This window comes from Tachypleus tridentatus, chromosome 13, assembly GCF_004210375.1.
Source record: "Tachypleus tridentatus isolate NWPU-2018 chromosome 13, ASM421037v1, whole genome shotgun sequence".
Lineage (NCBI taxonomy): Eukaryota > Metazoa > Arthropoda > Merostomata > Xiphosura > Limulidae > Tachypleus > Tachypleus tridentatus.
Window position 1 is genome coordinate 57666475 of NC_134837.1, and position 26090 is coordinate 57692564.

General features: G+C 33.0%; 1 protein-coding gene across 7 annotated transcripts in view; it reads left to right on the top strand.

Annotated features, from left to right (window-relative positions):
* The window catches only part of LOC143239435 (uncharacterized), a 65462-nt gene that overhangs the window by 23037 nt on the left and 16335 nt on the right, over positions 1-26090 (top strand). For 6 of the 7 annotated variants that reach the window (XM_076480485.1, XM_076480491.1, XM_076480489.1 and 3 more), the window contains 4 exons: positions 13365-13648; positions 14297-14457; positions 16025-16116; positions 16834-16956. In XM_076480485.1, coding sequence (XP_076336600.1) covers positions 13365-13648; positions 14297-14457; positions 16025-16116; positions 16834-16956 — 660 coding nt within the window. The remainder of the gene's footprint in view (positions 1-13364; positions 13649-14296; positions 14458-16024; positions 16117-16833; positions 16957-26090) is intronic. The other variant, XM_076480492.1, reaches the window with a different exon arrangement.

Consider the following 26090-nt stretch of genomic DNA (forward strand, 5'->3'; position numbering starts at 1 on the left):
AAAGACTTTAGCAAGCAAGCAAGGAAAAAAAAATCAGACTAATGCTTAGAGAGGCAAAAAAGAATCTTTACTGGTTGAGTGATAGCTATTAGTGTCAGTGGAGGTAAGTGTTATTAGAAATACATTTTCAATTTAGGAAATATGTTAACTTGTGTGAAAATTGTATGGCAGAGATTTTCCCATGCAGTTAAAATGGACATCTTTAGCTGTGCTTTGAGAGCAAACTCAAAAAGTTTTATACTAGCCTGGATCTCAGCAGTCAAACTTAGAACAGAACCATAACATTACTAAATTTGATACAATATTTAACTCTTAGTCTTTACAGTGTGCAGATAAGAATTTGACACTATTCCAAAAAGAACCAAAACTACAATAAACAACATACCAACTTTGGCTCAACTATTTTATACATGCTACTATGATGTCTTGCTAATTTTTCATGCCACTGAAAATATTTGTTTTTCTTATTTCTTAGAATTTGGTGTGCTCTTTGTATAATAGTAACTGTATTTCCTGGACATGCTTGGTGTCCATATAATTTGACCTCCACATGTCTTTTTAGTGTAAGCATCTGGCCTCTAGAACTTGAATTTCCTTTTATGATCCAATTATTTCATTTCTGAACCCTTTCCAAGATGTGGTATGTAATATCTCATCCACCCCTTTGACAAATGTCTTAAAAATTTGTAAACATATTTCAGACTTGTTGATTTGATCACATTTGTTCAATAATGATAAAGTGAACCTTGGGTTTTTGATATCCACATTTTAATCCTGGAACTTCCTTTAAATTGAACACATGTCCTTATTGATCTTAGTTTGTTATCTAGCACTCGTGTTACATTTAATACTGAAATTCTTTGCTGCCATATATAGTTAGCTAATACACTATATATTTGTCTTTTACATTCAAGTCACTATAATTATTAGTAATTAATTTTCAAGGAAAACATAATACAATTAAAACACTTGCTATTGAAAACTGTGTCAATGTTGTTGTGTCTTTGAGTACCTTACAAAACTCGTGTTTAATTACTGAATTTTTCTTAAAAGAGCTGTAATTCTAATAAAATGTGCTTTTCCAATGACACGTGACCTGCTTGCCTGCAATAAGTGTAGAATGTGGCCTCCCAATTCATACAATAATTAACTGAACTGTTGGTACCATGATCTTTGAAATCTTTGGTGAAGTGTAATTTGAACAGTTTCAGAACAAGAAAACTTTGTATTCATGGGTTTGGTATCTGACTTGCATGATGATATTCTGTTGCTGCTGCTATGAACTTTCTTTGATTTTGAGATTAAGATTTTGTTGTGTTGTATGCTCAGAACCATCCTTTTTGGTGTCTCACTTTTTTATGGTGCATGTTTCTTCACCTAACAGATTGTGGGTATAAATTTTACATAATGTGGCAAGATTCCATATTTCACTAATACAAAATTTTAACTCAAAATATCATATGGAAAAATCTTTACTGATCAAAACTGATTACCACACATTTATCATTCAGTTTTTCTATCCTGAGAGCCATGAGTACAAATTATCACATTTTTTCTAGGTATAGTAATAAGACTACCTGTAGTTTTATAGGAAGTAGCTGGTAATACATTATTGGATGACAGTCAATCACAGTATACCCTATCAACATATGACAGTGCTCTGGTGCAGTTCGTTTTCAGACAGTGATGTGAGTAATCCCATAATATTAGCATTTTATATCTATTTATACAATGTCTCCATAATTAATTCAATTACTGATAAACAATAACTTTTATTAGTAAAAAGCTATTAATAAGTTAACAGCTGTCCAATATACAGGAAGAAGCATAAGTAATTATATATTTTTTTCTATTTAGAACATAGTTTAATTTCTGGCAATTGATTGGCTCAGGAAACCTACTAAGGAAAATTCTAATTTAGATTTAGTATTAACTTCTTGCAAATAAATTGTTGATAGGGTAGTAGTTGGAGAATATCTGGGTGCAAGTGATCATTACTCAATTAGATATGATTTTCTTGTTCACATGAATTGGGATTTTGGCTCAAAAATTACAAAGAATTATGTGCTGTGAATTGGGCGACTGAATTATGTGGAAAAAAGTTTTAAAATAAATGATTAAATATTCAAGATATTCCTGATGTTTATAGAAAAAATGGTAACTGTAAGTAAACTATTAGGTTAGCATACAATACAGGTCCAAGCATTCATCTGTCTCATGTTTGGAAAGCTGCACATGCAGGCAAAACTCAACATTTACTCTTGAAATGATGGGAGAGTAGACTTGAATAATGTTGATGCTATATTTTGTGTTGCAAACAGGATTTTCTACACTAAATTGTTAGGAATTAATCATACTATCATTCACATTTGAAAATGTGATATAACTTAAAGAATAAAAAATTATCACATGTTATTGTTGAGCAGCTCTTAGCATGATTGAAATGCTCAACAATTAATTTTCACAGTGATCAGTATAAAATGCTCAGAGTTTTGGCTCTGAGTGAAACCAAAACTACAACAAAAAAGTTTTTTAGAGTTCCATGAAATAATTTAAGTTGATAAACTTTCCCTATCACTATTGCTAGATTAACTTGTACTTATTCTATCAGCAAGGATGGGTAATTTTGCTTCTAAAAGATTAATGAAAAGCACTATAAACGTCAAAAGTTTAAGTTCATTGCTATGATGGAAGATTTTGATGAGTAAAGAACTAAAAACTATAGAAAGAAAGGGTTGGTGGAAAATGTAAAAGTAGTAAGGATTTGGTCTAATAGATTAATGGTAAACAGAATGTTAGTATGTGACTAAGTCTTTTGAAGAATGATATCAGAAAGCTAATAATGATGATTGTGGTATGTATGAGTTATTAAATTCTACTTTTTCTCCAGTTTTACTTAGAAAGATTTCAGTACTATTTCTTAATCAAAACAGTTGTTGGATGGAAACAAGGTTGAACAATTCTGTGCTTGTTAAGAAAAAATTGGGAAGTGTAAAGAATGATACAGCACGTGTGCCAGGTATTTACCCAAGGGTTATGAAAGAGATTAAGTATTGGATAGGAATGCTTATGTAATCATAGCATTTTTGATTACATAAATAATCACCAAATGGCTTGGTGATTTCTCCAAGCCCGTTCCCTTGGCTGTGGTTTCGCTAGATAGCCAACTGCTATTATTTTTTCTATGGCCTTAAATAGTGGACAGGTCCAAGAGATTGGAAGTTGGCAAATGTTACTCTTTTTTTATTACCTTCTTTAAAAACAAAATTGTGCCAGCAATCTTAGATCTATTAGCCTTGCATCTGCAGTGGAAAAAGTCTCATAAAAGATGTTCTGCAAAGTAATTTAATAAAGTTTAAAATTTTGTTAAATAGTAAAATCTTGCCTTACTTATCCTTTAATGTTCTATGCAAAGGTTACTGCTTATGTAAATGAAGGTATTGATGTGGATATAGTTTGTCTGGATTTTTAGAAAGCATTTGACAAGGTGATGCATAAAAGGCTGTGAAAAAAAAAATTCTTTAGATGTGGGAGATAGGTTGGTTTACATGTTAAATGAAAGAAAATACATGGTTGTTATAAATGGAGTTAAACTAGATTAATGCTTTTGTAGTGAGTCAAGGGTCAAAGGCCATGCCATCACATTTATTGACTACATTCAAAATTTTATTAAAGTACTATTTTATGAATTTGTTAGTAAGTTTGGAACAAATTGTACATTATAATTTGAACTGTAATATAATAACTGAGTTTATTTCTTAAACGTGAATATTAAAAGAATACGAAAATATAGATTTTGGTAAGTCATATGATGAATGCAGCGCTGTTTAAAATTAGATGTTTGTGTTGTCAAAATACTAACCCTACAGTTTCGTACAAATTAGGAACTCAAATTACTAATATTATCAAGCTAGAATATAAAATTAGAACCTTGTATCATCTTATTTGGCTGAAATATGGCTTATGTACTTAATTATACACAATGGCCCTGTTCACTTTCCATTTTTGAAAACAGTCCCTCATAAACACTTACTTCAATATATGACATATAAATAACCAATCAACAGCTTAGAATGTCCCTGAACAGATTTTCTCAACCATTTTAATCTGTGGAAAGACTGCCCTGTTTTTTTTTTTTTATCCAAGATTTCAAGGAGGTAGGTTGTGTCTATGGTCTGATCAAAGTTTCATACTTTTTAAAATCTAAATATATCTTATTTACAAAGCTTAATAAATTATAGTAGAATTCTGTGGTATCAATGTAGTTATTTATGATTTTTTGATTATTGAACTGTGTTTGTAAAACCTAAAAAAAATTTTGTTTGATGTCTTCCATTAGCAAAATTTTAACAGGCATGCAACCAATGTCCAGCAGCAACCAAGTACAAAAGTTATAGCAAGAAGAAATAATTGTTCATTTACTTTTTGATTTATTGTTCTATATTTTAAGAAAAATAAATTTAATCATTTATTTCTAAATAGCAATAATCTATATAATGTACAAAAATTGAAATATGACTGTGTATTACAAAATACTAGTGCACTGAAATACAGCCAGGACAGGGAATACTGAAAGTCAGTTTTATATTACTGGATAGATGACTTGAGTGCACATGCACCACATCAATGCAAATTATGTAATGTTAGGTAGGCATGACTGAAAGGTCAATATAATGAAAAGTAATGTATAGTGTTATGAGACTTATGCTACTTAGACTAAACACTTGTATTTTTCTGTTATAATATGTAGTCATTCTAGTACGAAGAAAGCATAATTTATATTCCTAATTTTTATATGATTGTTATGAGGTTGGTTAAGTGACAGGCCCCAAATTTGAAATGTATTTAGGAGTTTTAATAGATTGTGCAAATATTTGAGATTTTTGGGAAGAAGGATAATTTATAAATCACAACATGAAATCACTTTGTACTCAGACTTATGAGTGTAATTGGTTACACAAACAGATCTTTAGTAAAAAGATTTCATTAAAAGATCTGATTCTTTTGTGAACAAAAAGCTTGTAATCTTTACTAAAAGTCAATCATATGCTGTATCAAAAGTTCTAATGCAAATACATAATGTATGCAAGTTTCTAAACAAACTTGTGTATATTATACTGAGCCCTTTGCAAAAGAGTAAATGTTATGAGTGAGGTACAACAGGGCTTAGTGTTAGGAAATTTGCTATTTTTTTTTTATATCAATGACACAAAGAAATGATATATAATTTAGAAATGCTGGTGGCATTAAAATTTGGGATATTTATGACTGTGAGGAGGGTGCTACTGCCTTACTAAAGGATTTGGGTTATTTGATGAGTTTGGCAAATAAATGGTAGATCATTTTTAATTATAGATGCAAGGCAATGCATCTGAGATATTACAGTTTAAATTATAAATATCATTTTGATGGAAGTAACCTTGTTGTTGTTGTTGATAAGTCTTTTAAGCCATCCAATGCAAATAATATTTTAGGTTTTGTCTAAAGAAATACTATGTATGAGGCTAAAGAGGTTAAAATGTCATTGTTAGGCTATTGTTTAGGTCACTTCTGAAGCACTGTGTTCAGTCTTGGGCTTGCTATTTAAGAAAACAACATTGAATTGATGGAAAGGGCTCAGAGGAGAGCCACAAGGATGATACCTGAGATGGAAATGTTATCGTATGAAGATGGGTTAGAATCTCTTGAAAAAGTTAGAGAGGAAGTGATTGAGGTGTTTTAAGATTGTTAATGGGAGTGACAGAGTTGATGCAATGTCTTTTTCATATGTAATTGTGAAAATAGTAAGATTAGAGAACACAAGTGTTAATTTTGACAGGGAAAGAAGTCATTTTCAGTTAAGGCAGATTTATTTTCCTGACAGGGTGGTTGTTCTTAGGAATGGGTTGTTTTAAATGTGGTGGATGCTATTAATTTACGTGAGTTAGAGGAAGCTTGATAAATATTTGAATGACAAGGGCTGAGTTATTGAAAGGGGGGGGTAATTTAATGAATAAGACGACCAGAATGGGCCCAAAGATCACTTGTATTTTAATATTATGTAACTGGTTACAAGGTTTTGACTCATACCATGAAGCTTTTGATAAACATTGGAATGTTTTAATCATTATAATCAAAGCTTGCCAAGTGTAAAGTTTCCTAGGGTTTATTTTCCTATGCCCACTTGAGCATTGGTCTGATTTTTTTCTCATCTGCTGCAGTCTTTTATTCCCTCACTTTAATTGCCCATAGCAATATCTGTCACTCTCTACCTACATCAATGTACCTTCTATCCTGGTACTGTATATAATACCTCTTTCAGATGATAATGCCACTTTTCTCAACAAATGTTTATTAACAGGTTTCTCTATAGTATGACTGTTGGAGATACTTTGAATGTTATACTTGCTACTCCTTTTCAGAAGTCTCTCAGCAATTTCCACATCACTTTGATGATGTGTTGAGTTTAACTATTGGCTTCTGCAGTTTCCCTAGTCTCTTGTCTGGTATGTTATTGGAATTAGTTGGGTAGAGATGCATTGTTGCTACCCTCCATGAGGTACATGAGGCTCCATATCTTTGACCATTAATTTGTGTGGGTGTTTCATAATCGTTGGACTCGGGGTTTATGCCACTTATCTGCATTCATTCCCGTCATTGTTGTCTTGACTTTCTTGGCTTTTACAGGGTCATACAGTTACGACAGAAAGTGTTCGTACCCCTGTATCCCAGGTAGTTTTTTGCTCATAACTTAAAAAGTATCATGATTAGGCTAATAGACATATAGTATATTATAAATATTATACTAACACACATCTACATAAATTTTTATGTAAATTAAATGACAAATAAACTATTAATAAACAAATAACCAAAAATAGGCAGGGGAAAGTATTTGTACATTTCAGAACGTGTGAAAACAACTGATATTCCCATAACAATTTTGTTTAGTTTGGCAAATAAACAACATTATACCATTCCAAAACTAGACACTGGGTTCATAATTATTGGAATTTAGCCAGCAAAAAATTTACTTCTGGCAATTTAGTGTCGTCTCTGTCATTATCTGCTTGGTCATCATGGTGAACAGGAAACAACTGTCCAGTGATTTAAAAAAACAAATTATTGTAAAATACAAGTCTCGTGTGTCTCTTTCCGGTATTGCTACACAACTTAATGTGCCTAAATCTACTGTTCAAAGCATAATTGCCAAGTTTAAGCTTACAGGATCAACTGCTGACTTCCCTCGTTCTGGACGCCCCACCAAAATTCCAGAGAGAACCAAGAGGAAGGTTCGCAGAGAAGTTAATAGGAACCCTCATTTATAACGTAATGACATACAGGAACTGGTAAGGGAAACTGGGGTTGAAGTAAGCACCTCTACAGTTGTGAACATGTTACACTCTTCTGGGTTCAAAGCATGCCATCCTCGTAGAACTTCGTATTTAAAGCCTGTTCATTTAGAAGCATGATTGAGGTATGCATGAAAGCATGTAGATAAACCCTTTTCCTATTGGAAGAGTATTCTTTGGTCAGATGAGACTAAGATCAAGCTTTTCAGCCACAATTATGTTCACAATATTTTCTGTAAGAAGGAGGAATGAAATCTTCCAAAGAACACCATCCCTACAGTTAAACATGGAGGTGGCTCGATCATGCTATGGGGTTTCTTCAGCTCTTCTGGTGTAGGCAGCCTTCACCACGTCAACGGAATAATGAAAAAAGAAGAGTACATTGATATATTAGGCACTTATATCAAGAACGATGCTTGGAACTTGCAGCTTAGGCATTGTTCAATCTTCCAGCACGACAATGAATCTAAGTGCACATCAAAATATGTGCAATCCTGGTTGCAGAGGAACGATATAAGCGTTCTGGAGTGGCCATTACAGTCACCCGATTGAAAACATTTGGCATGAGTTCAAGACCCAGGATTCATCAGCATCATCCAAAAAACTTGCAAGAGTTGGAGGCTTTCTGTAAAGAAGAATGAAAGAAAATACCAGCCAAGTACTGTCAAATGATCATGGAGGGCTATGAGGAGAGATTGTGCCAAGTAATTCACCTGAAAGGCTACACAACTGACCATTAAAGTGAATGCATGAACACTTTCTGCTCCTCCTCGTTTGATTATTTGTTTATAAACAGTTTACTTGTTCAATTTACATAAAAATTTATGTAGATGTGTGTTTGTATAATATTTATAATATACTATACTTTCATTATCCTAATCATGATACTTTTCAAGTTATGAGGAAAAACTATTCACAACGCAGGGGTACGAACACTTTCTGTCGTAACTGTAGTTCCACCACTGTTTGAGTGTCCCAAACCCTGACATCAGTCCCTTGGTCCATTGTTACCTAGAATATATTTTGTCCATATCCACAAGGTTCTCCCACCTGGTTGGAATGTCACCAGTAGCAGAGGGGAGTATGATTATCATGTGCCTTTGAGGTTTATGTGGGCACAGCTCTGAAAATTACTGGATTTGTTAAGACAGTTGTTCTTGGTCTTTGCTGGCTTTTATTCCTGTCTGTTTGGTTTATTCAAGAGATGAGAAATTGACATTCTATCATTAATCTTTCTTATCTAAATCAATTTCTAACCCTTTCTCACTATGCATTAATATTTTTTGTCAGGACTATGGATGATCAATTTCAATATTGCTAATACCTATCTGTACATTCCCAGGATGAATATGAGTTATACTGCCACTGTTTGCATTTTGTGCACAATGATCTAGTGCTACAGTTCAGGGCTCATATTCATTTTGCCAAATTGATCAAACCTTTTTTCATCACCTCTCATGGTCATGTTGTTAGGGTACTCAACTCACAATTTGAAGGCCACAGGTTCAAATTCCTATCACCCCAAACATGCTTACCCTTTTAGCTATGGGGGCAGCATATGTGATGGTTAATTTGTTGGTAAAAGAGCCTAAAAGTTGGTGGTAGGTGATGATGACTAACTGTCTTCCCTCTAGTCTTACACTGCTAAATTATGGACAGTTAGTGTAGAACAGATAGGCTCTTATGTAGCTTTGCATGAACTTCAAAACAAACTCATCACCTCCTTTCCGTGGACCTGTGCACATGCCATTCCATGGATGCCTAGCTTCTGCTGGTACTGCCTCATCATTTAGTGGAATTTCACACACACATGTACTGCTTTCTGAAGCAATTAAGGCAAGTTTCTTATCAGAGCTGAGACATCTCTTCAACACAACACATTCCAACACTATATATAATCTATCTGGGTCTGTTTTTTTAACACATATCTCAATCAGGCTCAGCTGACTCCCATCAAGCTTATCACTATGGAACAGGCAGTCTGATTCTTATTCACATCCCCTCCTCCTATGTTTCTTCCTTCTTGGGAATGTGGTTATTACTCAAATCCATCATTCTTTTGGGAGTAACAAGATTATTTCAGTGGTCTCTATGTGACCTCCACTGGATTCCCCAGTTTCCTTATTCAGGATCAACATCTTCAATCTTGAGTGGTAGTTAGATTGGAAAGATGTTATGATTGGTGTTCTATGCTGCCATCTCATTCAGAGTTTCAGAAATGAAGTGAATATCTAAATGGTCAGGAATTCTGAGGGCTATGAACAGCTAAAGGCTTTCCTTCTCATCAATGTTTTGGAATATTTTGCTGTCACAAGGTTTTGGAATTATTGACAGATGGATTAAGGCAAGCATACTTTGCTCCAACAGTTCTACAGTAGTGTCTCACATTTCCTTTCAAGTTGTCATTTGATCCAGGTCTCTGTTTTTGAACCTTAGGTCTTCTATTACTGAGCTCACTCCCATCATATGATTCTAGTAGCTTTCCATGTTATGAGGATGTTGAATTTGGTGGTGAATCAGTTACCTTAACCTAATGGCATTCTCCTGAAAAAAATTGGATATTTCATTGAAGGTTTTTCCATTGCATTTGCTCTTGATTTGGGACACCAATGATTTATGCATTTACCACTTATTAGAACACTCAACAACTGGCATTTTGGCCTCCAGTATCTCACCCTGGGGCACTGGAAACAGATACATTCATCCATCTGTCTCCCCCCATTTGTCTTTTACCCAGGATCCTAGCAATGATTTGTTCAGCTCTGATCATGTTCTATTAGTAGTACTGGATTGACCATCTCAAATATACTTTCAGGTTCTGCTGTAACTTTGGTGTGCCCACTCCCTCTTTAGCCATCCCTGTTAAGACAGTTATGATCTAATGTCCCACACCCATCCATCCTGAAGATCAAGCTTCTTTGTGTGGAGGTTATGCAGTGCCTCTAACATCATCGGGGTCTAACTTTCTAAGGTTGCCATGTACTTGTTTCAGTTTGTGTGTCTTCCCACAATGGACATTTAGCAAGAGAATTGACACATATATCAACAGTGAGGTATTGCAAAGAGTTTGAATCCACACTGTCCAGACAGACCAGCCATAACTCAGTTTTTGACAGGCTTTTTTGAAAATGGTTTCATATCTTTCACAATCACTCCATATAAGGCAGCTTTATTGACTACCTTTAGATATTAAAAAAACTACATAAATTCATTGATTTTCAGTGCTCCCTCGCCTCTTCAAAATTTTTTTGGGTCCCTTATCCAAAAAGACCATTTGAGTTACCTAACTGATATACAAAGGGGGTGTTACATGCTCTTTCTCAACATTTATTTGAGTTCTTACCTTCATATTCAATGTATCACTTTTCTCTTAAGGTTTATTTTTAGTTTCTACTGGCCTGTAGACAGGACTGGTCAGGCTTGTTTACACTGTCCATGCACAGAATGCTTTATCATTCTACTTGCATCATTCTATGCCCAGACTTACCAAAGACTGGCAACCAGCAAGGGGAACAAATCCTTTCCAATGATTCATCTGATTGTTATTTCTTTCCTTTATGATTGATTAAATCCCAGTTGTTTGTTATAATTAGTGATGACATTGAAGTGTAATATTGCACATACTAAAGCTCTTAGAATTACTTGACATTATTTTTTTATTCATTGTGACTATTCAAGTTTCTGGGATGTATCTGCAATTACCTTGACAGGATGGATTTAGCAATTGATTCATATTGCTTATTCTGAACTCTGTTTAGAGGGAAGGTTTCTGTGAATCACATCTCATCAGATTTATCACAATTTCTGTGTTCTTTACATCGTAGTTGAATTGCCCATTTGATGACATTGTGTGGACTGGTATGTTGACCTTTCCCAGTACATTTATTTAACATTATTTGCAGTACTTGGTAGTATCCTAATCTGAGAGTTTTTAACTACTCTTGTAACTATGCACTAGTTAATAAAGAAGGATGAGCATTTTCTTTATTCATCTTATATCTTCTTCACATTCCAAGGCCCCTTACCACTTTTTTTCATAGAATTTCACTCTGTGGCAAGTATTGCTAAGTCAGCTGTGCTTTTATCATACCAAATCTGCATTAGCAACCACTAACACAATATACTTTACCTATGCTGTAACAGTCCCTGTGGAAATAAAGTGTTCCATAATACCACCTAAAGGAAGACTGGTTGATCCTACTGTACTATGCTGGACTGCTGCTCATGAGTGAAGCAAAGGGGATCATGCCTGTCACTGCTGATTAGTGAATTGCATAAATTGGGGTCTGTTTGCTTTTAAAAATTTAGCAAACTTGGTTCACCTATTATACAGTTTCCACAGCATTGTTCCTCAGTACTCTCCAATGCACACTCTCAACCTTATATTCTACTATTGGAGCAGGGATTCCTTACCACTGGTTGTTGTTTTCCCAAATGTTGGAAGAGCATCATCAGCCTACACTACAAGCTACTATTAATACCAGTTCAGATTTGATGATCAGATATCCATTTGGGTTGAGGGTAGCCCTTCATTTTGATCAATATTGGTTCAGCATATTGTTCATGAAAGAGGGTTCATTGTCTCTTCATAATTCTGAATGCAGAATGGTCCCATCTTTAATCCTTGGTTGAGCAATGTTTGTTTCATGTCTTTCCTATAATTCTGGGAGAATGTGGAATTTACCTTACCAACGTGGTTGGATAGTAAGGATAAGTGTTAATAATTTCAGACCGGGTAAGTTCTGTTTCCTTAGATTGAGTATGGTGTGAAGGATCTCATCATTACCAATTTGGAATGCTGCTTTTCAGATTTCTTCAGGTTGAGGAGAAGGTTTATCCACTTAAGTGTTGCTTACCTTTTCATCACAAATCTGGTGGTTTTGAATGCATCACTCTATAACTACAGGTCGGGATTCATTCAACAGTGGTGCATTGTGTCTTCATCCTGGCTCTTTGTGGAAGTCTTTGATACAAGACTAAGTATTGTTGTCCAAATAACTGAACCAACAAAGTAGGATTTAAGGGCCATGGTTACATAAATTCAATACCAAGTAGTGAGACATCAGCTACCTGGTTGGGGACTCACTAATGATGACATTTAATTCCATTCAGTGTGTGATTTTCATTCCAATGAAGAGAATACCTGTTCTGGATGTAGCACTGTTCCCCCACTAACTTCCTAATCTTCTACTAACATGACCATGATCTATACAGACACATTCTGTATATATAATGCCCTTACCAGATCCTCCACCTTACGAATGTGGAGTTCTAGTTGTAGTGTGAAGAGAGATAAGTACATTTTGGATGTTACATTTTTCTTAAATTGAAAATGGATTTCTAATGATATTTACCTCCTCCGTCCATCCATTCTTCCTTCCTCCCTACTGAAGAGCTGGTGTTAGAGACTGTGGTTTGGGTCAATGTCGAAAGAGTGACAATATTACCTGAAGGAGGTGCTTATACACAGTATCAAGATAGAGGGTGCAATGATGTAGGTGGACAGTGTCATAAAACAGATATTGCTGAGGGCATTTAAGTGGAGAATAAAAGACTGGAAAAAAAATCAGACCAGTGATAAGATGGACAAAGGAAATAAACTATAGCAGTCTATTAGTAGCTGTATTGTGAGAAGATGCTAATATTATTGGACATACATTTTTGATTTTTGAGAATATTAACTTTGTTTTGTTTGTCTTTGTAATATTTTCTTTAGTAACAACTATATAAGTAACCTTTGCTCCCTCATATATAAATCACTTTATTTATTTAAACTGATTATTAGCTCAATTGATTAGTCTTTAGAGCTAATCTTAACAATATTATAGAGTTAATATGAAAGCATAATGAACCAAAGATAAATTTAAACAAGATTTAAAGTCTACAATTCAGAATAAAATGTATTCACATTTCAGTTTTTCCAATGTTCATCATCTTCCTTATTTAAAAACTGGAAGCATCACAACATTTTTTGAAAATTTACAAACTAGAGACTGTGGGAAGGTTCATATAGGAGGCTTTTTTATCACATAGGTTACAATGCTACTGTATTAGCATATGGACAAACCGGATCTGGAAAAACCTACACAATGGGTACTGATTATTATTCCAATACTGAACTTAATGAAACAGAAACTCAAGGGATTGTATCACAAGCTCTCACAGACATATTTAAGAAACTAAAGGATGTGGAAGAATCAAAATGCCAAGTTGCAATTTCCTTTTTGGAAATTTATAATGAAGAAGTATATGATTTGTTGAGCACAGAGATACAGAGAAAACCTGTTCGCATTCGAGAATCTGGTACTTCTGTGTTGGTGAGTGTATGTATTTACAGTTGCAGAGAAATTTTCTTTCTTGAAAATTTAAATTAACTTAGGTTCTTTCTTTTGTAACAAATAGGGCAATTGGTTTTTTCTTCAGAAAATTTAGTGACACAAATAGGATTTAATTTAAGATAATATAATTAAGACAATACTTACAGTCATGATTTATATTAAAAATGCTTAAATTTATCTAAATGCATATTTGATATTCTACATAATACTTGTAAGACAGTTTATTTGTAACCATTCAGTGAACTAACATGTTTGCAATGTTCTTCAGGTCTACATCAGGTTAAAAGTAAAAAATGAAGCAGTATTTTTCATCTACAAGTTTGAAACAAAATTATGTGAAATATAATATTGTCATTAATCATAATCAAAATTAAAATTGACATTATTAATTTTATAACTTGTAAAAACAGTTTTTAAAATAAATTTGAGTTTTTGTTATCATTTTGGTTGTATTTTAAAAATGTATTTGATTACTTGGCTTTTTTAAATACAAAATCAAAGTAACTTTATTTCATTCACACAAACCCCATGCATATATATTATCTTACTGATATGTGAATTAAATGTTGATGTTGAATTATATAGACATTTTTGTATTATTTGTTTGTGTTGCTTGTTATTCTAAAGGCTCTTGGATTGGAAGAAGTAGAAGTGTACAGTATTGAAGATGCTATTTGCTGTTTAAAGCAAGGTTGTGAAGCTCGGACTAAAGGAGCAACAGCCATGAATGCCAATTCCAGTAGATCTCACGCAATTTTTACAGTGCACCTTAAACAGATACTGGGAGAGTTAGTTAATTTCAATAACTAATTTGATATGCAAATAATATCTGTTTTTGCTTGTTACAAAATATTTTGAGAAGGAAATTATGGAAATTTTTAAACTTAAATATACAAATTCTTGAGAACTTATAGTTGGTATTATCAAAGAAAAAAGACTCAAAAGTTAGTACATACAAAGTAAAACTACAGTTAGATATCTAGTACTTGTATTATAGCTCAACATGCAGTTTATGGTATTAATTTAAAGAATAAAAGTTACAGTAAAGAAATCTTAACATAATACTTTTCAGTCTCAAGAAACAAGGACATATTTGCTGTGTTGTCTGAGCATTTTGTGACATTAGTAATAAACTTATTGTAAATCTGCTACAAGGTTTGGAATTTACAATTTACCAGTTTCTAAAAAAAGGTTTCATATCTAAATATAGGAATGTTTCATTTTGGCAGTTTATATGACATTTTTTGTAAAGGTAATCATATACTGAGTGGCATTAAAAATGCAACAATGCACATACAGTAACACAATTTTAATTCACTAGGTTAAACATATGTTTTGAATATACATATCATGAAAACATCATGTCTTTGCACTACACAATATTCAAATTTGATTAGAAACTGCACCCAAACAATTTAATCAGGATTTCATTGTCCAGAACATTAATAATGGGTATGTCCTCTATTTGCTGCCAGAAGAGCCTGGATCCTACATGGCACAGATGTCACCAGATTGTCAATCTTCCTCTGGATAATGATGTCCCACTCAGCCAGAAGTACTGCACATAGTTCAGCAAAATGGCTGGTGGCAAGATTCCGATGATGGATGCACTGATTCAGAATGTCCCAGAGATGCTCAATGGGATTCATATCAGGCAAATATGGAGGCCAATCCAGAACATTCACATTGTTTTCACTCAAACAATTTGTACACACCCTTGCCATGTGCATTGTTGTGCATGAAGGTGCACCTCAAAGTGTGCCTCGACCCTGATTGGTGTCATTAGCATCCTGACCTCCTGATCTCTGCTTTCTTGCATCAACCATTGTGGTGAAATTAAACTTTTAAAACCTGACATTTTATAGACTGAAGGAACAGTGTGTACTGCAAACAAAAGTTTTTCCATACACTCGCATTATGTACAACAGCAAGGGATTGTTAAGTTTTGACCGGTTTAAATACTGACATGTGATCTGAACTACTGAATTGTTTTCAGAGAATACTCATTACTAAAACCCAGGCATGTTTGCACTGTTATTGCTCAACCTGTGTGAAACAACTCATTTTATTATTTGTTGCATTATTAATGAAACTCAGTACATGTTAAGTGAATTGTATTAGTCTTACACTTTAACTGTTCAAAGCTTTAATTTGGTTCTTGTAGTCTTATGAACATAATTGCATATGTAACTTTTGAAAAAGTGTTTTACCAAAATTTTGAATTATCAGAAATTATGATGTTTTTCAAACTTTCCATAAGATGTATACTTTTATATTTAGATTCCCGTGAATTCAGCACATACACAAATTATTGTTATTATTGTTTTTTAGTTATTTTTGTTTTTGTTTTTGAAGACATAAAAGGACTTCCAAACTCCACTTGGTAGATCTGGCTGGATCTGAAACTGTGAGAAAAACTAAGTCCCAAGGGGACAGGTTTAAAGAAGGTAATAGTTTGTTTTCATATGCTCTAGATAGTTTTAAAAATTTAAGAAATATTATCTTAGACTTTCCTTAGCTTGAATACAATTTAATATTACAGCTATATAAATAATACATTTCCATTTGCTTGCTGGAAAATTTTCTCACAAATTTCTTGATCAAACTCTACAAATCTCACACCATTAGAAAGGCCTTTATCTGAGAAATCTGGATTGCATATTGACTTTTCAGTTCAGAATCATCTTACTCATTTTTTACTTTATCAAACATTTCAGTGTAACAAGTATGGTACACAATAAATGCTTTTCTCTTTACTACAGATTTTATTCTTCATTTCTGTTTCAACTCGTAAAACAATGACACACTAAATGTTCATGACTGTTTCCTTCTCTGAACACTTATAAATACCATTACCTTATTCTTTGCTGTATGTGTAGTTTATTAAATCAAATTATGTCTACATAAATTTGTTTCTCTGACCTTGTAAATTTTTTTTTCAAATACATCAGTATTTATCAGTTTAATACATAATAGCTGCAAGAAAGAGTGGTTTAAATTGTGTATATGAAAATGATGTGATAAGGAGAATTCAAGTAAAAGGTAAGACAAATACCATACATGTTTTGCTAGTTGTGACTAGTTTTAAATGTTCTTACATTGTAGTTAAACTGATAAAAGGTAACTTTTGTCATAGAATTTCACCCCATTCTTTTTATTATTAGGTGTTAACATAAACTTAGGTCTTCTTGCTTTGGGGAATGTAATCAGTAACCTTTGTGCTGATGGAGGTCGAAAACAGAACTACATTCCTTACAGGAACTCGGCTCTTACTAGGATTTTAAAAGGTATGTGTTCTTTTTTGACAATTTTACATGCTCTTTAAATATGGGTGGGCAATTTTTATGTGTTGCATTTTGTAAATCTGAATTTATTTAATATAACTGCATGAAATTTAGCAGCGTTTTAGTAAGCATTACAAGTCTGTTGTACACACACACACACACACACACACACACAAAGAATTTATAATTAAAGGTTGTCTATGGATTCTCAAGGCCTTTGTTAAGTTAACCCTATCACCATATGCACCCTTTACTGCATGCCATAAGATTTTACTGACTTACATTCAAAATTTAATAAACTACTTTTTGTTTATGTTATACCAAATAGCATAGCATAAAATGAAAGCTAATAATCTGTATCTTAAAACTATATACTGAAATTCCTCTACTGTGAGGCATCTTCTCAATAAGTAAAAAATTTAAAGTCAGTTATTCACTACAAAATAATCATTGCTCAAACAAACCATAACTGTTATAACATTAAATCTTGTTTGGTTACAGAGCCGTGAAATAGAAAATCATTCCTCTCTTGTCACAGTCATCCATCACATCCTCTCTTTTACGATTTTTTAATAGTTCTCTCTTGCACTTAAAACTATGTTATGTATAACCAACAGAAAGCCAAAGTTTTCATCTATCAAGTGATGTATTATATTACTTTATTTTCTGAACAGAATTGTAATTGTTACTGTCAGTACAAGATTAGTTCACACAGGAAAGATAATTTGTAGTATCTTTTGTTACACAATTAAAAATTGTGATAGTTAGGTAAAATTGTCTGCTTTTTGCATGTTGTTGTTCTTTTGTGCATTATTTATTTAAATAAAAATTTAGTGCATTACTAGCATTCATATTAAAAAAGTGTTATTGATAGTTGAGAGAAAAAAAAATCTGTGAAGTACTTTTTTCATGTTTATTCTGTATTTATTATTATGAAAATAACTAAAAAATATGAATCGAAGTTTAATTAAGGTTTGAGTAGATAAAATAAAAGTAATGTAATAAAAATGTTTCATGAAGCATGTGCACAAGCAGTTAAGAGTAGTTCATGGGTAATGTAATTTGATAACGTAACATGAACTCCATATTCCCCAAGTGAATTCCAACTTATAATGGCATGAATATTAGTCAGACATGGTTAAATTGGCAATAAAACAATAAAATTTAAGTATAAATAGATGCATATTGTTACAAGTTTAAACCTACTTAGGATAAACAAATGTAATTTCATGTTACAATCTGAGTTATTCTCGAAAGAAAAAAAAAAAAAAGAGTGATATTTCTTTTTCTTATTTTTAATATAAATACTTAATGTGCAAATGTACATAAAATTTGGTATTTTATACTGAGTCCATTGCAATAGAGCTAATCTGAGTGCAGGATGATTTTCTTGCAAAGTATAAAAATACTTCTATTTATTGCACATATTTCATTTGCCTAAGTTCTAAAACCTTGTAATTGAACACTTAAAATAATTTGAAGCTAAAAGTTTGTCTTATCTGTTATTTCTCTTCCATAACATTCACTGTAGCTAAGTCATCAACACATAGGGATATGAAATCAATGGTGTGAAACCTTGTTTATTCTTTATTAAATGAATTAGTTATAGCAATACTGTCAATTTCATTAACTTTACAATTTTAGTTGTTTGCCTTTCTTATGAAGTTTATTGTTTTATTGCCTAGTTTGTATGACGAAGTTTGTTCATCCCTGAAAATGAACACATCACAATGGGAAGGTATTAGCAGATTCCCATACACTTGCATGCTTGTGCCTGAAGCACTGGACTCAATGCATTATAAATATATATGTAAAGTAAGAGCATATTGTTTTGAAAACTACTTGGAAAGTTAAGGATAAATGGGCAAGGCTTTTGTCATAGATTAGGAAAATTTATTGTGTTAAAACAGTGAAACAGTTAATTGCATCTCAGAATTGTCTATAGATTGTGTCTAGATAAGTTTAACATTATAGATTGTATGTGATACAATTAAATTATACTTTTGGACAATTCCTGTGAAGTATTTTTTTAATTTTCTCTTTTGATGTGATATGACTTTTTAAATGTAAACTCTTAAGAACAGTGTCACTTTTTTCTTTGCAATATATACATGCTTAATACTTTCATAATTTTTGGATATTATTTTATTTATTTGCCTTTGCTTTGCTTACTTAAACTTAATGGACTAAAATTCAGTCACACTCATGATTGGACACAGTTAATTTTACCACACTGATACATCTCTTTTATGTAACTTTTTTTATGACAGAACTACACCACCCTTTGAGGTGGATTCCTGTACGTGGTGTGGGGACCTTTCAGAGAGTGTTCTTTAATTTCAATTTACCTCCTTTGGGATCTAAACGTCAACCCATGCATTTTCTACTTGTGGCAACCCATGAAGGAGAAGATAGGCTTTGAATTCCTGTAGAGGGGCAGCCTTAGGGTGCCCCTTCCTCCAATCCATTGGCTGGTCCACTTTGCCTAGGATCAATGAAGTACCAGTGTTGAACGTTCTCAATGGGTGTTGTGGACACTGTGTCTGATGCGTTCTGTTATAGGATACCCCAATCCAAAAAAAAAAAAGGTAATTGGTAAACAACCACGTATGGATGACTCTGTTATACAGTCACCATCACAGTATGATTCCATGTCTTAATTTTTCATTATGCATTCATTGTCTGAGAAATCCTTTGGGCAGATGTCTTTGTTTCTCAAAAAGGATTAGAGAGGCTTGCTAGCTCCTCAATGTCAATAAGGAAGTTTTGTTCTGGAGACAATTTGTTGGAAACATCAACACCACAACACACCAAACTCTTGAAGTCAAAGACCATTGGGGAATTACCCATTGAGGTTAATACCCATGTAACTTTGAATTATTCAAGAGGAGTTAGTGTTGAGAGGGCTTTAAAGCACATTTTCGAGTCTGGTATCTTTTCTGGTTTCTTTAGTAAAAGAGTTTCTGCAGTGTGCTGAATCTCCACTTGGGAGGGTGTAATAATGCTGCCTTATGAATTTTCTGATTTTGACGTTTACAGCACCGTGTTGTCATGCCACTGTCAAGGCAGGTTATCTGCACTGTAAGGTGCAGTCCTATATTCCCAACCCTCTCAGATGTTTCTAGTATCAGCAATTTGGTTGCTTGGAAGACCTGTTCTTTGAAATATGCTCGTTGTGGTAGCAAACACCATGACACCTAAGAATGTGAACTGGAAGCACACTGGGTTAAGTGTAGTGATTTACACCCATCTTACTTTAATTCTTGCCTTAAATGGATGGAGGAAAAAAAGTGCAATGTTTGAAGACTTTGAACAACATCTACCCAGATGCTCAGAAGTTATTGTCCCTCACTCCATCTTGGACATATGCTGCTGTACTCCATTCCATTGTTACAGTGCAAGTGCAGACAGATGTGTCTGTGCTTCCAACAGAGTCATTCTCAAACCATTTGAAGAGTCTTATGCCCTCCATGGTTAAGAGAATTGACAAGTCAACATCTACTGCCATCTCTGTTCCCACTATTCCTTCCAGTGGCTCCCCATATCTACTTCCTTGGGCTTTGTCTTTTGACATTTCTTCAGGTTGATCTTCTTCATTACCAAGACAGAGAATGACTGTTTCTTTATGCCCTTAGTTTCTGGAATCTACATCCACCAACAGAGACCTGTCCAAATTAAGTAAATCATGTGGTCAAAAACAGAAAGGCTCTCTGCCCAATTCTTCTCCACCTAATTAAAAATGGCTGCTTTGATACAGTAGAACTGTCAAGGTTTCATTCTTATTTGGATGACATCAAGACCCTTATTGAATCTTATCATCTTGTGTGTCTTTCTTTACATGAATAATTTTTGAAACCAGTCGATACAGTCATCTTTTGGCAGATGACGTAATACCGTAATGACAGGTTGTGTGATGGACGAATGCATGGAGGAGTAGCACTTTTGGTTGAACAGCATGTGTCCACCCTATCTTTGCCACTTGATACACTGTTGCAAGCTGTGGCCATCTGCTTTTCCTTGAGTTATACCATCACTGTTTGTTCTCTCTACTTGTCTTCTTGAGAGACCTATGATCACTCAGACCTTGATGCTTTCATTGAGCAGTTGCCATCTCCAATTTTAGTTTGGGGAGACTAGTGAAATAATACCTTCTGGAGTGGTACTGATATTGATGGGAGAGGTTGTTTCATAGAGCGTATGCTCTTGGATTACAATCTTTCTCTCTTATTTTAATGCACCTAGTCAGTCTTTTACTTCTGTTGATCTCTCTGTCTGCTCTCCTCCACTTTTCACAGAAAGTTGAAAGCAGGGTAGTGGAATTCTGCTGATGTAGATGGTGTGATGCCCTACCTGGTATGGAACTGATGCACATTTCCAAATGTTGCATGTTGGATGTATTCCTCCCTCCACCATATATCACACTTTGTCTCTCTGGATGAGGCACCTTCCATCTTACCCATCTGCCAGGTGTTGGTTGGAGCCAGACAAGCTACACAAGTGTTAACATGTGTTTGGATACCACCCTCCTAATATTGCAGACTGGATGATAAATTCCCAGTGTCACCAGGTTTTGGACTGAAATACAACCCCAAATATCAGTCCCTCTTCCTACTGTGTGCATGGTGTAAGTTCTCAGTGGATCCCACATGTGGAAGACTGGGTACTCTCTTTGTCCCACTGACTGGGCAAAAACTTCTTAATGCTTCCTGGTTTTGAACTAAAGAGGAACACCCACCTGAGTTCTTCACTTACTTGCCATTTGCTAAATGTCAGTTCCTGGCAGATGTGTTGGAAGTGTGTGCATGTGGATTTGGGTTATTGGTATGGTAGCTCCTATTCTCTCCTGGTACCTGTTTTATGAGGTTAAAGGTAGAGGAACCTCTTCCTATTGCATGACTTTGTATTGGTTGTGGTTGGTTGAACTCCCAGTTGTAATGTGTTGTGCCCTAGCCACAGTACACCAGAAGATTCCATTATTTGTCTTTTTTTGGGGGGGTACCTTGATGTTTCCATCCTTTTTTGGTGACACATTGCTAAAGGTGAGTAATATACCTAGCTCAGAAATAGTGCAGTCTCCACAGGAGTGTTGTTTTTAACTCCTCACTTTCTATGGTTTTCTCTTGGGCACTTCTTACAGGGAAATCATTTTCTCATCAGCCTTCCACCTTTTTGATGTGAGATTCTAATTTTTGTGAAAGGAGATAAGGTATTGCACCAAAAGTTAACTTTTTCCAAAACTGAAAATGTATTTATGATAGAAACTTACCTCCCTCTCACATTTCCAGTGTGATTTGGCACGACCTGACCAATTTCGAGGTGGTTAATACCTACAAGCTTAAAGTGGGCACTAGAGACAATAGAGGTAGTGTTGTACTCTTGTTAACAATTGTTGCTGCATAATCATTTGCATATTAGTATGTAGAGATAAGTGGATGTATCAAGGCTAGTGGCAAGCAAAAAATCGCATTAATAGAGGGCAGTTTAAGCAGAGAAAGATTTTTGTGAGAGGAGGTATCTATAAGAAATATATTTTTAGTTTAAGAATATGTTAATTTAAAAAGTCATTTATCATGATGAAGTGTATGCCAGATTAGATATAGAATCCATATTGACATATACCCTGTACATGAAACAATAAAACTATATAATTTTCTTTCTTTTTTCTTTTACAACAGAAAAGGTAAAGTCAATGGTTTATGAAAAATTTGTAAAACTTTATTAAATCTTGCTAGTGAGTGATTTCTGTTTTCTTTTTTTTTCAGTGGTTATATCTGTAAATACCTTGATGTAGTAATGACGAGGCTAGATTGTCACTTATTCTACTTAATACTTTTCTCTGTTTTCATGAGAAACAGTGGTTAAAGTGCCCAATCTCATTCTTTCCTGTTTTTATTATAGTTAGCGTGTTGATGATATTTTTACAGTTGTTTAAACATGTAAACAAGCTGAGAATTTTCAGACTTACTGAAGTCAAAAACATGGTAACATTAAATTTACAGATGAATACGAGGAGAACAATACTTAACCACTTTGGGGTACTCGTCTCTTGAATAAGGAAAGCATGTTCACTAAATTTTCTTGCTGTAAATCTGCCTTTACAAAATACACAATCTTGAACAGGCATGCTCTTAAATTAGTGAATAATAATGAGTTGTATCATACTGAGTTGAATAAATTTAAGAATACCTTTGTATAAAATGCTTTGAAGTAATGAAGGACTACAAATACTGAGTTTTGATGTACCTGTGAAAAAAAGTGGCACTGATCATACAGTTTGTAGGTAAAATTGCATAGCATAAAAACAAAATTGTGAAAATACTTCATAAAAAGTATCCAAAGCTCCACTTTACTTGTATCTTTAAAACAAAAAACAGCAGATAAATTCTACATCTGCAATTTATTTTAGCTTATAGATGCTTTAGTTCATGACATAATTCTTAATGTTTCTATAAATACTAACTGCTTTTAGCACAGTGGTTATTACCATAAATACCATATTGCTTACACAATACTAAATGTTTCTTTAACTAACTGTCATAACACAAGAATGATTGTTTTCCGAAATTGCCACTGTCATAGAATAATAAATATTTTCAAATGTTTCTGTAATTACTTCCAATATTGTAAGTATGCTGAAAAAAAAGTGATTGATAATAATTTTTAACAGAAGAAAATGGGATAATTAGTTTGAACTCTACATTGTTGTTAGATGTATGAAATTATTCAAATCTATAAACCAATTATTAGCAAAAGTAATTAGTCTTTAGATTTAATATTAATAATTAAGATTAAACAATGAGAAACTGCAACTGAAAGGTCAATTTATTATTATTATGATACATTACAAAAATTAAAGTTGTACAATGCACAAGTATTGTGTATTTGCTTTAAATAGAACAGTACTTCTTGTTCTCTTGGTACAAGAAGTTTAAACAATGTAACATTATGAAATATTGTTCTAATTATTTTGTATTACTCCTCACATACTTTTATTTAAAAAAACAAACTCATCGGTTTATTTGAATTAATACTAATAATTGTAAGGAACATATTTGATGGCTTTTTTGGAAGGATTTGGACTACTAATAAGTTTTCAATGCTTCTAGATACAAAACAAGGTTGAGTTAATTTTTTAAAATGAAAAACTTATCAATTTCCTATTAAGAATGTAGCAATGGCTTTATACTACAAGTTTCAAGTGAATTATGTGAAAAATAAATTGAATATCATTAATAAAAAACGAAATTAAAATTAGAAATTTTAGAAACAATTATTTTAAACTAAATTTTAGTTTTTTATTTGTTTTGTGTTCATTGGAGATGCTAAAAATTTGTTTGTATTTAAATGCAATTCTAGTTAATTAAAACTCTTTCAGCACAAGCTTGGTAACCTAGGACTGACCTCAAAACTTTTTTTGTACTTGTTACAGTTTTCATGCTATTACTTTTAAATTAGTAAATATGTGTTCACAAAATTTGGCACATTATAAGTAAACATTACAAGGCTTTAATACAAAAAATATCAATTTTTTTCTAAAGTTCTTTGTTAAGCAATGTTTTTACTTGTATCTATTTTATTTTTGCATGTTGCTTATCTAACATGTGAGGTAATTTTTATTTTAAGATTAAAAATACTTTTATGTATTAGAAAATTTTCATATTTCACATACAAAATCCTTATAATGAATGACTTTTAACAAACATTTCTTAAGAAAAAACTATTTTATATTTTCACTAACGAATCTTTCTATAGGTTCAGTCGATTTGATCGATCTTGTAACTACCATACAAAATTAAGAAATTAATATAAGTTATGTCTTTTCTTTCTAGAATCACTAAAGATTATGAAACAAAAACAAAAATGTTTGGATTAAATATCTTGAATTTCTTAGCATTATATGTTAATAGACTTATGCTAATTATATTGACCTTTCAGTCATGCCTGGCTAACAACACAGAAGTTACAATGAAGCACACATGTACTCATGTTACCATATCCAATAATATGAAACTGATCTTTAGCTTTTACAAAGTGACCTGTTTTGCCTGTGTTTTAGTGGGCTAGTATTTGATAAAATGCAGTCATATTTCAGTTATTATAAATTACATTATACATATATATATATTCTATTGTTTTCACAATTAAATATTTGTTCTTAAAGTTAATTTTGTATACTACCAACTTTAATGATTTTATCCATTTTTTCTTCACAAAAACATGATTTTCAGGGAAGAATCTATGAATGGTGTTAGTGGTGGGTAAAAGACCATGCATGTACATTAAAGCTTATAAACTGTTTGAATTCCATCCCAATATAAAGTATTTGTATGCTTCATTTTCTCATGTAGTACTTCATGAACCATGAATCTGGTTGAAACTACTCAACTGCAAATTAAAGAATGGACTACACATTTACATTATTCATGGATTCTGTCTCTTCCCTGATATTGCATGTTATGGTGAAGAAAAGAAAACTTTACAAATAAGTTACCAGTTAACCCTATAACAACAAGATGGAACTCAAATTTATCAGTACTGACAAGCTAGAATATAAAATAAGAACCTTGCATCTATTTTATTTTGCTGAGATATGGTTTATGTACTGAATCAAACACAGTGGCCTCATTTATTCACCTCTTTCCATTTTTGTAAATGGTCCCTTATATACACTTACTGCAATATATGACATGAATAACCAGACAACAGCTTAGAAGGCTACCTTGTTCTTTTAAACTAAGATTTCAAGGAGATAGGTTGTGTTTTTAGTCTTCTTGATATTTCATAGTTTTTAGATTCAAACACAACTTATTTATTAAGCTTGATAAATTATAGTGAAATTCCATGGTATTGTCAGAGTAATTTATGATTTTTTTGCTTATTCAAGTGTATATATAAAACCTTAAAAAAATGTTTTGTTTCATAATATAGTCGTATTCATATAGTAAAGGACTGTATATGAAAACCTACAAACCTTAATGTTTATGAAACAGGCTCTGAACAATGAATGAAGTGCTTTGCAAGTATAACATTCTTATTGAAAAAGATGTCAAAATCTTTCAAGTGTGTAAATTAGAAGAAATACTCAGTGAAAATTAAAGGAGAATATTATTCTTGAGGAGTTTATCTTTTACAGGTCA